At 39.3% G+C, this 15,145-nt stretch overlaps 1 protein-coding gene across 1 annotated transcript in view; it reads right to left on the bottom strand.

Moving 5' to 3' along the window:
• Positions 1-5,318, bottom strand: part of sec14l1 (SEC14-like lipid binding 1) — a 16,087-nt gene extending 10,769 nt beyond the window's left edge. Inside the window, exons 1-3 of the mRNA XM_028600096.1 lie at positions 5,107-5,318; positions 4,632-4,720; positions 951-1,100 (exon numbers count right to left, since the gene is read on the bottom strand). Of these exons, the coding sequence (XP_028455897.1) occupies positions 951-1,100; positions 4,632-4,694 (213 nt within the window). The 5' untranslated portion in view covers positions 4,695-4,720; positions 5,107-5,318. The remainder of the gene's footprint in view (positions 1-950; positions 1,101-4,631; positions 4,721-5,106) is intronic.
• Between the last annotated feature and the right edge of the window lie 9,827 nt (positions 5,319-15,145).

The raw sequence follows: 15,145 nt of genomic DNA, 5'->3' as shown, positions 1-15,145 counted from the left end.
TGACGGCATGATAACCTTCAGGAAAAATATCAGTTTCACGGTAGAGGATGGATATCCGAATTGAGCCCGACGGGACCCGACATGACATGACGGGACCCGCCGGGCCGGGTTCGGACAGATATTTAGAATTGATGTTCAGGTCGGGCTTGGTCACATGAGCGCGAGAATGCCTTGAACGTTTTAAATTTAAAACAGATTATAACGTGCGCTTGTTGCCTCCGTGATGCGCTTATCTGTTGACATTTCTGAATGCCTTCCTACAGTTGCTTAATAAAAGCGGGCTTTCTACACAAACAAACGTACATGTGTCGTTAGTGTGAGAGAAATAAATTAAAAAAAAACATAAGAGATTTTAACTGTCGGGCTCAGACATGAATATCTTAATGCCTGTTGGGTTTGGGTCGGACAAAATAAAAAGTGTGGCCCGATCCCCACTCTATTTTACGGTATTGCAATTACAGCTTTAAAATGTATTCTTTAAAAAAAAAAAAAAAAAAGAAAAAACAGAATCTATTTTATTCTTAAACATTGCATACTTGCAGAGAGTCGGATTACTAAACTGCAGTTTCTCTCCTTGATAAAAAACAGCTCATACCTTAGAACGGTAGGAGAATGTTAGTGGTTTTGAAACCTTGACTTTTTCAAACCGCGGTATACCTTGAAACTGGTAACTGGTTCATGCCTAGTCTAGACCACATTCTATAATTCACAAAGACCCAACAATTTCCCACAACCAGGCATTTGGTGCACAGTGGCGAAGAAAAAAAAAAAAGACACAGATACTAATTTACAAGAATATGGTTCATAATAATTATAGCAGTTGGCATGATGCGCCGTGGCACTTATAGTAACGATACAATCTAATGCAACTTTGCCATAAAACGCCACCTTTCAACGAACTGATGTCAACCGATAGGATTGTTAAATGGGCTTTCAAGCTGTGTAGGTACCCGTTTAAGAAGACGTGGGGCCTCAATGTCGATCACACAGCGCCTCTCAGTTACCAGCGTGGATCCATCTTTGCTCTCCGTCTCGCTGAGGATCTCACTGTCCACAAACACTGGGATCAGGTGGGACTTTGGGAACCTCCTCACATAGGCCTGGGGGGGGTATCAGATTATCTACTATTGATGTTATCATTATCATCATCATATTGTTTTTTCAGGACACATAAAAAAAAATGGTCCATAGCACAATACAAAACATAGCAAAAGACAAACAAATACAAGATAAAACACATACAATTATATTGTTGTTGTACTTTTGTTTGCACTGGCCTGGTGTGCCTGGCTCGGTACATTCTGTTTTTGCTTTTGTCCTGCCCACTAGGAAATAGCTCACCGATTGGGCAGGAAAGCGGCTTTAAATGAACCCATAACAAGGAGGCCACTTTGCCAGAAGAATAAACCATGCTGTTGCTGACTCAGGACTAAAGCATGTGATTTACACCACATAATTTACCGCTTTTATCTGGTTAGGAAGCGTTTAATGAAAAAATAAAAGCAAGTGGCTTTAACAGTTTATATGCTGTGGCAGCTTTTACAAGTGGTGATTTGCGTTTTACTAACCACGTCACCCTGCATGACCATCTGTCCAAGCCAATGTCACCTGGGCTCACCTGTCAATATTGATTGAGCAGCTGAGCAGCTGTTTCAGGTAGTAGTTTCAACTAGTAGCAGTGTGGCAGTGTTGTTTTTGCTGATAAAATACTGAAAAGTAACCGAAGGCAGGAAAGGAACTCGACCATCACAGCATAGACAGCTGCCTGTTCAACATTTAGAGTAATAATAATAATAAATTGAATTTATATAGCGCTTTTCATGGACTCAAAGTCGCTCGAGTAACAATATTAAACTAAATTAAAGACAGGATTTTACTTCCTCTCCAAATTCACACTTAAGCATTGGGACACACACACACACACACACACACACACACACACACACACACACACACACACACACACACACACACACACACACACACACACACACACACACACACACACACACACACACACACACACACACACACACACACACACACACACACACACACACACACACACACACACACACACACACACACACACACACACACACACACACCCCGAGTTGGTCAAAAAAGTGCCTCGAACATACCGAAGCGACGCCGACTTGAGCGTACGTCCTGCGCGAGACATAATACGTCTCCATAACGGCGCTAATCTGTATTCTCGCCCCAAAAAATGAAAACCAGCAGCTGGTTGGACGAACGCGTCATGTGGGTCTGGCTGCTCTCGGATTTGATAATGGCGGTTCGTTCGGAATACAATACTGAAAACATTTTAAGCGAGAAATAGGCCATGCAGTTGCTGAATCTGTCTTCACTTCAGATCGACAGTTTAATGGCTGTGTGTTGAGCAAAAAAAAAAAAAAAAAAAAAAGGCTTATTTATTTAAGGGATATTGATTAAATGCAATTCTACAGGTGTAAACCACACAAAGTTAGCTTAGTATATCTATTACATATAAACTAGGGCTGCACAATTAATCGCAATTTTAAATCGAAATTGCAATATGGACTATAATGCAATATCCAAATCGCAGGGGGGTGCAATATTTCTTAAAAAGGCAAAATATGTGTTAAACCATTCTGAATTAAGTATGGTGGTGCTACAAAGACGTCCCGGCCTACAAATCTTATCCTACAGACTGAAGAAATAATCTTTGTTTGGTACAGATCTTCGCAAAAATAAAAAAAAATAAAAATAACACTATGAATCATTTTAATTGTAATATTTTTTCAATGAAAATAAGAATGATATGAAAACAATCATTCCATCCAATATCGTGAATCATATTGCAATCGCAATATCAGTCAAAATAATCGCAATTAGATATTTTCCTTATATCGTGCAGCCCTAATACAAACCCAGGAAAGTGAAAGGGACGACAATGATGTCACTGGTTCAACATTCAGTAATATACAAAGCGTCTTTGTGTGTCTAGAAAAACACTATAAAAATAAATGTATTATTATTATTATTGACACTGATTGTTAGCTGGAGTAATATCAGCCAGGGGACTAATGAGAAAGCCCAGAGATAAATGACAGCAGAGGAGGTGGCAGACCAGTCACTGGATCCTCTCCTTTAGGCGGTCAAGGACTGGACCTTTTCACAGGAGCTGTTATTAACTTTTTACAAAAGGCCTGTTTCGAGACCTTTTTCATTAACGTGCAGTGATGCAAGATGAATTTTAGACCTGTGATTTTCTGTGAAAGATGTGTCATGGGAAATGAAGCTGTGTCAAGTTGGGACTGCTCGGTGAAGGAGTTCTAGCCTGCAGAGCAAAATGTCACTGCAGCATCAGGGCCCCTTTAACCCGGTCTGAGGATATTGCATAAGTCTGGCTTAATATATAACCACAGAGAGAAACAACGGCAAGAGCAGACTGTGGACGAAAACGGACTCACAGATATGCACATTTATTTTACCTTCAAAGAGTACCTGTTCTTAAATGAATGTAAAAGCATTTAAGCATTGGCAAAGAGAGCAATTTATCAGTATCATAAGGAGAAATGTTTGACTAGTTCATTATGATGAATGTTTGGAAAGTGGGAGCTCCATTAGCATTTCAGTGGATTTCTTTGGTTTGGCTATTGAATAATGCACTAAAATCCAAATATGGTGACATTTAATACAGCAAGAAAAACATCTGCTAAAGAAATCAGACAAGAAATTGAAGGTATATAAATATTAAAAGTATAAAATGGTCAGCCTGGCATTGAGCAAAGAAACTTTGAGAAAGAAATGCTAAGTTGAATAAGCAGCTTTCTCACAGTACGTGTACCCTGTAGCCTATAGTCTTTTACGGTTTACCAAAGCACCAGGAGAAAAGAGTGTATACAGTAGGCCTATATTCTGTCCATTCACTCAACACAAAGCATTCATTGCAGGTAAGTGTACAGAATATCAAGAGACAGAGACAGATGGCCCTGAGGGGCAGACAAGGCTACAGACATGCAATAGGGGTTCTGAAAGTGTCTGGTCACCTGTAAACTGCAACGAATGGACCTTTTTCACAGCAGACATTTTGACTGGTCATAGTAGGAAAAACACAGCTGAAATTGACAACCTTAACGTTGGCTCAGTTCCATCAAGTGTCCCAGTAAGCTATTTCAGTGAGTCAGCATGAACAATACCAGGGCCTCTCCTAAGTGGAATGCAGCCATCATTAATGGTTTTGAATACACCTGTGCTTTTCCTACTAAGACACGTCAACATGTCTGCCGTGAAAAAAAGTATATGAGACCTGGAATCCAGTGAGAATTTTGCAGTCTATTATGTTATATTTCGAGGTTTAATATTTAGTTTTCAATTAGAGCAAAAGTAAGAATATGAAATTGGGTCAACGCCACACTGATTGTAGCCAGTGAGTGTGGCTTTGCCCCAATTTCATATTCTTACTTTCAATTGCTCCAACTGAAAACTAAATATTAAACATCGAAATATAGCCTAATACGTAATGTCATATGCTTAATTATAAATGGATGATGCGGTCTCCAGTTTAGGTAGCCTATGTAAGATCCTGCAAAGCGATATGCTTATAACTTGTCTTGATAGTTGCACTGGACATAAACACTACTCACCGCCATTATCAACTCAAATGGATGCTTGTACACCCGAACAGGGGACTGGTATTCCTGCACCATGGTTGAAACTGTATCCCGGGGAGCCTCTGTTAGATAACCACAAATACACTATCATGACACAGCGAAAATGTAAATAAAAATAAATAAATAAATAAAAGCATGATAGCATTTTACGTGGGTAATTGTACTGTGTGCATGTTTTAAAAAGATTGAGCTGAGTGAAGAGTCAATGCGGACGCAGACGGACTCTCACGTGACCCTCATTTGATGTCGAGTTTAACTGCAGATTTGGGTTAAGGTTACACCGTAACCTTAAAGAGAAGAGCCACCAGAGCTGGCGTCCTTACATAATGTCGATTATTGAGAGGGTTATGGAATCAGGCCGAGTGTGAAAACTATACACGTAGGCTACATACTGTTCTGTTTAGTGACAAACGGCCTGAGCAGCGAACAAAAAGAGAAGAACACTTACAGCACTCTTGAATCCGGGCAACTAGCTAGCGTCACTGTAACGTTAGCTCCCCCAACTAACTGTGTATTAATATTCAAATCGCCAGCTGACTAGGGAAAATGTAGTTTCCCGCATTGTAAACCCGAAAAATGTAAACGATACCGTCCGTTAGACTACCGTAACGGATAGTTAACTCCGCCTTTTTCAGACAAACAGGAAGTCCGTGTAACAGTTTTTTTTTTTTTTTTTTTTTTTTTGGGACGTTCTTGTGAAAGGCCAAAACACTTTCACATTTCTAATATGTTGAAGGATCTAAACACCCACGCGGATGTTTTCAGTTAATCTTTGCTAATTAGACCTCATCCTAGAATGTGTGTGTATACATTATGATTGATTGACATCTGCCTGAGATACCTGTTATAGCATGTTAGGGCATGTTGAGTTTAAAAAAGTACAATCAATGCTGATCTTTGATATCAATGTACTTTTATGCTGAGTTAGACACGAAAACTGCATCCCAATCAACATCCTGCCCTCTGCAGCTTATTGTGCTAATTAGATCATGTCTTTCACTTATAGCATACAGGAGGAAGCACTTTGTTCAACATGCCAGGAAGAACTTTTGTTGTCTCGTCGTCTGTGGATTAGTTTAAGACCAAAAGACTAACTTAAAAATAGGTCCCTGAATAGTTCTCATGAATATTTACATGAGCTGCACGCTGATTGGTTGGTTTACACCGAGCAAAGCTGCAGAGTACTAGCCTCGTGAGACCGTCCTGATCTCGCGAGCTCCAGTTTTCCACTCGCAGATCAGTCTGGCATCTTGAGGCAGAGAAAATTTGGAGCCGTTAGCCAAACGACCGGGCCAATCAGCGTTGGTTTTGAGGTGGGTTAGGTGGTGATAGACAGATGGTTTATCCAATCAGCTAACCAGTATTATCAGACAGCGGTAGCCCTAATTCTGTTAGCCGCTCGCTAATGCTTTTTTTCTCTTGGATCCTTCTTTTGGAATATGGTCCGGGAACCTGAAATGGTGCCTTTTATTCCTAAATTCTCGTTACACAAACGGCAAATATCCTTTACCGACATGCTGCTTGCTTGCTGAGCTTACGAGCTATGCTTTGCCTGCAGCAGCAGGGGCGGGCTTGTGGTTGTATTTTCATACGCTTCGTGGATCTGATTGGTTGATTTGGCCCGTCTATCACCAACATAGGTGATAGACAGATGGTTCATTCAATCAAATAACCAGTATTCCGCCCCTTCCCAAAAGTTCTCCAACGGAAAGTTCACAGATGGATACGCCAAGCAAATGCGAAGCAATCCATCTGGCGGAGTCAGGTTAGCAGAGTACCCTGTCCCTTCTCCCATTCTAACTGCCTGGCCGTGTGCTGCTGCCATTGAGGAAAAAGCAGAGGGGCTGCTCCTCAGTCACACAACAGAAGAGAGAGTTTTGGCGGCCACAAGAGAGAAATACCTTTAAATTTGCATGCTCGCCAGCAATACTAAAGTCGCTAAGTTGGCAACACTGGAGCAAAGACGCAACATGGCCAACAGCACTCACTGGGACCGGCAGCTTGCGGTTCTCTGTACCCAGCGCACCGTCACCTTTTCTGGGGTAACTAGACCACCAACTACCGCCGACCTGACGGAGCTCCACGAGTGGCAGCTTGCAATGAAATGTGAAAAGTGTCAGCATTCCCTGTACAGCCTACAACACTGCATTTACGACCATGGTTCATTTTCAATATCCTTGGTCTGTATGTAAATTTTGGGGCGTGACAAAGGTACAGACCAGAGCCAATTAAGGTACAGCCACCAAGTTGACGTCAACTATTAGCTTCGTTGGGATTTGCCCGTTTTAAGAGGCAGTTTCAAATTGTGAGATTTGCATAGGAAAGAAGTGTCAATGGGACTTTGAGGTTCTCTGTATGCCCATTTTACCCACCGAACTGTCGTTATTCAACTATGACAAGGTAAACTCGGTTTTGCATTCTATCACCCCTTTAATGAGTGTTTTTCATTTAAAGGTTTGACTACATGCTTATTCAGTAGACCATTTATCCCAGACTTTCATATTGCATGCTTGTTTACATGGAAAGCAAAACGGGCTATAATGGCATATGTCTATGTTGGGACAATTGAAACAGCTGTTTCAATCGTCCCGACCAGGCTGTAACTCCACGTATTTAAATATCTGTGTTTACAATAATTTATGGAGGTGAGACATGGAAAAACAGTTTTAGAATGAATGAATGGCAGTCAATGGAATGCTGCCGGAAGGTGATGGCATGTTAGCTTCAGAATCTCCCCATAGGAGGTACGCTTTCTGGATGCTTGCTTACCCCCTTGGAAATAAAGTCTTCTTTTGGGAGATGATGGACCAATGGAAAAAGATTTCCTCCAAGGAACTGCCCACAACTTCAAGGGGAATATATTTGTGAAACTGAGAAATATTTGGGACTGTAAAATGTGAATCCACAAGGGAGAAACATCTTTTCAGTCCGCTGCAGCGTTTTTGTCATGCCATTTTCTTATTAAACCTTTTTGTCAATCTTCATTGGACCAAGCCTCTCCTTTCTCAAAATTCAAGAAAATGCAATGCATATCATTCTTACTGGTAGATGAAGATTTGTGATCTAAGGAATTCCCATCAAAGCACCTGTGATATTTTTGGAGACATTTTAAAATTAGTAGCAAGCAAAAAGAGAAACAGCAGAATAATTTAGAGATAACCTGCATCAAATGTTTCCTTTGATGGTTTCATATGTATTTTGTATAATAACGTTTAATATTATTGTTTAATATATGTGGAGCGGGTTAATGTGCCCTCTCTTCATTTCCAGACTTACTGAAGTTTAAATAAGAAATTCTAAACCAGCAGCAGCACCTTAGAGGTAACGTGCAAAATGTTGCTGATAATCCGTCCATGGGGTGTTCTTATGATGGAATTTAGGACTTTACTTGATAATGACATAGATGGCTGAATTTATGTTTGACTTATAAAACCAAGTTAATTTTACATTTATGTATTGCTTTAACCCAGCTGCTTGCCCAGTTGGTACTTACTGCATCTGACATCTGTTTCTTTGCTTCCAGGTGTTGGTTGGTGTCAATATAATGGCTTTTCTTTTTTTTAAACATTTATATTACATTCCTGACCTTGTTATGCCTTCCTAATTCTCTTTCCTAGAGGTGTGTGGTACTATCACATTGACGTTGCTTTAGTTTTTTAAGGATTCATCCTGCAGGCTAGTGTATCACATTGATCTGGCATTCATTACCTTTTCAGATACAGTGAATATTGACAGAAATGCAACTAACACTGCAGCCAGGAGCATTATCTTGTAGAGGTATTGGCCGTCTCCTGAAGCTGTGTGAGTGAGTGAGTGAGTGTGTGTGTGTGTGTGTGTGTGTGTGTGTGTGTGTGTGTGTGTGTGTGTGTGTGTGTGTGTGTGTTTGTGTTTGGATCTGGCAGTCAAAAGGTACTGGAGTCCAGCAGGGGACATCTTGAGAGGGGGAAATGGAGTTCAGATAAGCTCTTTTTTCCTAATCAGCCTCAGGCACAAAGAATAATGTTACATGAAGTAAGGTGCTCACAGCAACAGCGGCCACACAATTTGGGATAAAGAATTGTGCCACCTTAGAGCAACTGCACAGTCCTTCTGGTCTTTCTCAGAAAATACGACAAAAGATGTGAGATTTATGCTGTCACTTATAGAAACAGACCTTGCTGTTGTGTGTTATTTTGGCTTTTTGACCTTTTTAAAGGTCCCATGACGCTCTTTGGATGCTTTTATATAGACCTTAGTGGTCCCCTAATACTGTATCTGAAGTCTCTTACCCGAAATTCAGCCTTGGTGCAGAATTACAGCCACTAGAGCCAGTCCCACAATGAGCTTTCCTTAGGATGTGCCATTTCTGTGTCTGTAGCTATTGAGGAGGAGAGAGGGGGGCAAGGTGGAGGGTGGGGGTGTGGCCTTGACCAACTGCCACTTTGCTCGTTTGAAAGCCATGATGTCTCTCTCTCTCTCTCATGGGTGGGCCAAATTCTCTGGGCGGGCAAAGCAGAGAAAGGGGAGGTAACCTTGCTCCTTATGACCTCATAAGGAGAAGATTCCAGATCGGCCCATCTGAGCTTTCATTTTCTCAAAGGCAGAGCAGGATACCCAGGGCTCGGTTTACACCTATCGCCATTTCTAGCCACTGGGGGACCATAGGCAGGCTGGGGGAACTCATATTAATGTTAAAAAAACTCATAAAGTGACATTTTCATGCCATGGGACCTTTAAAGTTTTGACTTCCACAGTTGAGCTGTAACTTTAGTGGTGATGGTCAAACAAAATGAAATCCTTGAGTATAGGTTCAAAAACAACAGAAAATGACTGTGTATATAAAATGAAGCCATAGATAGATTGTACGTTAGGACAGATCCTTTCTTGTGGGCCTCAAAATGTCTTTTCCTGTGGCCGGGTTAGCTCAGTTGGTAGCGCAGGCGCACGTCTATAGAGGTGTATGCCTCGACGCAGAAGGTCCAGGGTTTGAATCTGACCTGTGACGATTTTTCTGCATGTCATCCCCCTCTCTCTCCCCTTTCATATCTAGCTGTTCTTTCCATTAAACGCTGAAATGCCCCGAAAAAATCTTTAAAAAAAAGAAAAGAAACATTTTTTTTTTTCCTGAGTGGGTGCTTTTTGTTGTTTTCAACAAGGTTATAAAAATTGGGGTGTCATTTCCATTTGATACTCTAATTATGATCAAGGGCCATAAAAAGCATTCTTGACTCCATTATGACAACACAAATTACTTTTATTCATATCCTGCCATATTCCAGCGCCAAGTCGAGGCGTATAAAAAACAACATGACTCATCCATTCCTTTTGATTTCAATATTCACCTTCATTCATCAGTTGTTTCTGGTAATTGTAGTCGAGCAAAGTAAAATGTGGACACTGAAGTTTACTGGCCATCTCCTCTTAGCTTGGCTCATCACCTCTCTGAGCTCATCATCCTTTTTTTAGAATCTTCTTAGTACCCCTGTCTAATTAACCCTTATAATTACTGAAGCATATTGGATGTATTTCTCTCCAGACTTCACAATGACACACAATGAAACCTCTGGTAATAACTCTCCTGGAGATGAGGCAACCAGGCAGCTTTTAAATCATGCATTGCTAATCCAGAGCATAAATAATCCTTCTTTCTCTTTGAATCTTGTTTTGTTCTACTTGTTTTGTTTTGTTTTGTTTGTTTTGTTTTGTTATGTTTTTATAATCTACCGTGCCCTGTAAAGCGACTTTGAGTCCATGAAAAGCGCTATATAAATTCAATTTATTATTATTATTATTATTATTATTCTTTCATCCACTGTTCAGCTACAGTAATAAAAGAATACATAGGGCCTGTAAATAATATAGCACATTATAAGCAATGACTAAAAGGAGTACATGACCTCCAGTTAGTGATCATTATAAAGCAGATATACACAAATACGAACCTAGATTAGGAAATATTGTAGTTGTTTGTTTCTTCTTTGTGTGCAACTTAAACTCTTAATGAGTAAAATGGGAGGTAGTAATGCTGATGAGGTTGCTTGTGGCTATCAGCTCGAGTGATTACAGTTTCATTTGGCTCCAGAAACTTTGTTGTTTTCCTCTTCTGTTTCTCCAGGGAATGCACCTCAGGGAAGAAGTCAATTTGAAACTAAATGAAAGACCAAGCTTTGGGGAATTTAAAACGATTTTCAGAGGAGCATATCATTTATCCAGAAGCTGCGGTAGTTTAGCACTGTGAATTACATCATTTGAAATTCAATTAAAGTACCCTCTGACCCATTCTTACAACTTTCAACATCCTGAAAACATCTTCAATGAAGTGTGTGTGTGTGTGTGTGTGTGTGTGTGTGTGTGTGTGTGTGTGTGTGTGTGTGTGTATGTGTGTGAGCAGGGGTGCTTGTACTCCTGCACTTACCAGGAGGGAAAGCTCAATTCATTATTTTCAACTAACACAACTCGAGAATCGCAATTAAAAGAGATATATCTAGGGCTGGGCGATATGGAGAAAATCAAATATCATGATATTTTTGACCAAATACCTCGATATCGATACCGCAACGATATTGTAGTGTTGACTATTGGTGCTTTCACAAAATATTTACCAAATGTGATTTTTGATAAATAGCCATCAGTAATGTGGATATAATGACTAAGTGGGTAAAGGTAAATAATAGAACAGTTACAATCCACATATTTGTGTTAAAAAGAAACCAAACAGCCAAATCTGATTTCAAATTGTTGTCATGCTGATCTTGAGCACATTTACAATAGCCTAACAGGCAGTTGCAATTTACAATGCAAACTATCAAGAAAGTACAGTACTTATATGAATGCAATCCTGAAAGCAACCTTAACAACATATGTCAATTAAAATGTATGAAAAAATTATTGTAACAATATCTACTTTCAGGAAGTGTTAAATATAATAATGCACTGTCCAATCCATTCATAAGAAAATGTTTGGAACATAGTGGGTGGTGGTGATGACTTTTGAGAGTGGGTTAAGATGGGAAGGGCTGTACTAGGAGAAAGCAACCCTGTGGCTAATTTGGGTCAAGTTACTGTGTTGATCTGTAATATCTGCATATTATAGCAAAGTATACTGAGTGAGGGAGAGACACAAAATCAATCAAGTTCAACAGCACCAAAGTGCTATTTTCACTTGCCTTCATTTCTTGCTAAAGTAAAAAGATTCAACAAGAAAGGTTAATGCAGATTTAATGGGGGAACACTATCAGAGTACTTTTCTTTCTCTGTTTTCATTGGATTATTTATTGTGAGATTGTCATATTTACTCATTAAGAAATCCTCCATGCAAACATTATAAAGAATATACATTTTCTAAATGAAAACTCAATCATCTGCTATAATTAAAGTACATCTGAAGATTTGGCAGCGGGATAGATGAGATACTAACACATTGAAAAGGTCAAACTACAAGCAGCAAGTGTGGAGAGCTAATTAGTGATTCAACCCTGCCAGATCCTGAGAAGATTTTTTTTATATGAGTGGGAAGGTTGGTTAGATAGGATGACAGCAACAACACCATTAACATGGTGCGTAATGACAGAGGTTTTGCTTTCACATTTCTCTCACAAAGGGCAGTGTTGTTCATTAACCGTCCACTTGAGGTCATCAGTCCATTGGCAATAATCTGAAAATGAAAAAAATAAAAAATGAACAGGACATTGAATGTAATGTGTTATATTTGAACGTAAATGAACACAAATGACTGACAGAATGCATATTGGTGAAAAAAACAAACACATTAACATCTTACCAGGATACTCTTTATACCTCATGTATTTCAGTGTCAGGGACAACTTCCCCTCCCTCCAGGTGGAGGGCTGGGATCAAGCTGACACACCAGACATTAAAGTGCTCATATTATGCTAATTTTCAGGTTCATAATTGTATGTAGAGGTTAGGTTTATGTGGTTTAGTTTTCAGAAAACACCATATATTTGTTGTACTGCACATTGCTGCAGCTCCTCTTTTCACCCTGTGTGTTGAGCTCTCTGTTATAGCTACAGAGTGAGGCATCGCACTTCTGTTCCATCTTTGTTGGGAGTCGCATATACACAGTAAGTACTGCTAGCTAGTCAGTTGCAGAGCATGAGGGCGTGCCACGCTAGCAGCTAGGCGAGCATTATAATGTGTTACAAAGTGACCCACGTTTGTCACGGAAGTAAAGGCTGGACTACAATAGAGCTGTTTGGAGCAGTTTGTGAACAGTGTTTTCTGTTGGAGATGGTAAGTCCCTTTGGGGTGGACTTTGGGCTTTTTCACTTTGTAAACCTAGAACGTACACAAAAATATATTTAACACAATAAAGGAAAGGGGAAAAGCCAAAAAGCATAATATGAGCACTTTAAACATCCACTCTTGGGCTTCCTCCGTGAGCACACCCCTGCGACACTACCCAATGTCAGTTTAATATTAAAATTCAAAGCACCTGCAGTATGTCTCTGAAGTGCCATTTAGTGTAAAATACATTGTTTTTAATAGCTTCTATTCGTATTCTTGATCCCAGCAGGAGCAAATGCCTGTCGCAGACTGAAGGTCAAAACAAACCACTTTAAAAAATAATTGTGTGTAAAGCTGCCGTATGTTTGAATGACTCTGCTCTGTTAGTTTATGCAGTCAGAAGGACTTTTTATGCTGTTTGAACCTCAGGGTTTGTTTTTTTTGTTCATATTGAAATGGAAAGAAATCATGTAACTATTCAATTCATCTGGTGGAATAAAAATGCAAAAGTTTTTTTTTTTTTTTTTAAAGCAAAACTATTTCCTCTTCTAGTCTTTTCCACCCACACGCACTAACCCTATGTTTAAGCACCGTGCCATTTTCTAAATACACTCATGAATCTAATCTTGAGGAAAAACTAACCAACACAAGGTCAATTTCTGGCCTTGGCTGATAAAAACAGATTGTTTTTTGGGTCCTAATTAAAGGTACTATGTGGAATTTTCAGAAAATCCTTGTTATTAATGACACTGTTGGCCGGTAAGTCAACAGCAGTCAGCATCCTGTAGCTCACGCGCATGCTTGCACGCCGTAGGCGCAAGCGAGCATCCTGGGCATTGACCAAACCCTAACCTTTGTTAATAATTGTATTACTGAAAAAAAAAAAAAAAACATCATTAAAAAAACAACTTCCCATGTCCTTTAGAAAGCAGTCTACAGGCTGACTGAGAGAGTCGGTAAAGGTCTCAGTTTTTAAGTTACATTACAATCTGTTTACACATTGGCAATACAAAATGATTAATACATTGTAAATTGCTTCACACAGTAAGACTGGGCTTGCTGTAGATTCACGTCAGTCCTAGATAAATGTACTGTTATTTTGGTCATGAATTATTTATTTAATGTTTATTTGGCAGGGACAAATGCATAGAACATTGCTTTATAAAGAATACAAAGTATATGCCATGCATACAGGTTTATAGCCATGACTAATTTGCAACCCCTGTCCCTGAATAAGTAGCTTACTACTGTTTTTTTACACAGGATGCTTAGGAGGAATAACATAATATAGTATTCATTAGCCCATGTGTTGTCTTCCCCGTTGACCATGCAGCTTTTTGTTCTTCTGGGGCAAAATATAAAAAAAAATTTCAACGTTTTGGTTGTCTTTTTCAACACTTTTTCATCATTTTTTTCGAAGTTTATTGTCACTTTTTCCGATGTTTTTGTCACTTTTTTCTGTGCTTTTTTTTTTTTTTTTTTTACATTTTTCTCCTACATTTTTCAATGTTGTATTATCAATTTTTCTTTACATGCTATAAAATTGAATAAAACACCCAAATTCAATGAAAGTAGTGAACTGATCATTTATTTGACTTGTGAAGAGCATTGTATGGAACAATCCACATTATTTTGTTTTCAAAGTTGGTTGAAAGAAACCCACATTTCTGATATAGAAACTTTTAGAAAATGGGTCAGAGTTGACCCGAGGACAACAGCAGGGTTAAGAGAACTTTGTCTGTGTATGAAGAAGTTTACCTTGACATTCTTTAAAGATCAAAGGTATTGTAATAATTAAATTAATATTTTGTTTTTTTTCTGTGTTTCGTTCTTTTAGTTTGTATTATTTTACATGTTCAAAATAAAGCATTCATTCATATATTAATTCATTCAGTCAGTATGCATCTTGCAGAAAGTGGTGCTACAGTGCACATGCAAAGGCTAATGAAATATATCCCATCCATCTCCTGCAAAACCTAAGGTAGGCTACATCCCCCAGGACCAAATTTGAAACAAGAAAAATTAAATGAGGTGTGATTCATGAAATCCCAGGCCTCTTATCTAAAAGAGACTTTTGAAGTGCATACCCATTCAAAGAAACATCAAGCAGAGCAGGACAACTTACAATTAGCCTTCTAAAATCACTGCAAGACAGAAAGCCAAATTATTGGGAGCAGGCTAAAATAATTACGTCTGATAGCACTATTTCCAACATTGGATTAAGGAGAATATGGAGAGCAGGAAACAGACCCAGCAGACAG

Source organism: Perca flavescens, chromosome 15 (genome assembly GCF_004354835.1).
Source record: "Perca flavescens isolate YP-PL-M2 chromosome 15, PFLA_1.0, whole genome shotgun sequence".
NCBI classification, from domain to species: Eukaryota; Metazoa; Chordata; class Actinopteri; order Perciformes; family Percidae; genus Perca; species Perca flavescens.
This window is presented reverse-complemented; position numbering and strand designations above follow the sequence as displayed.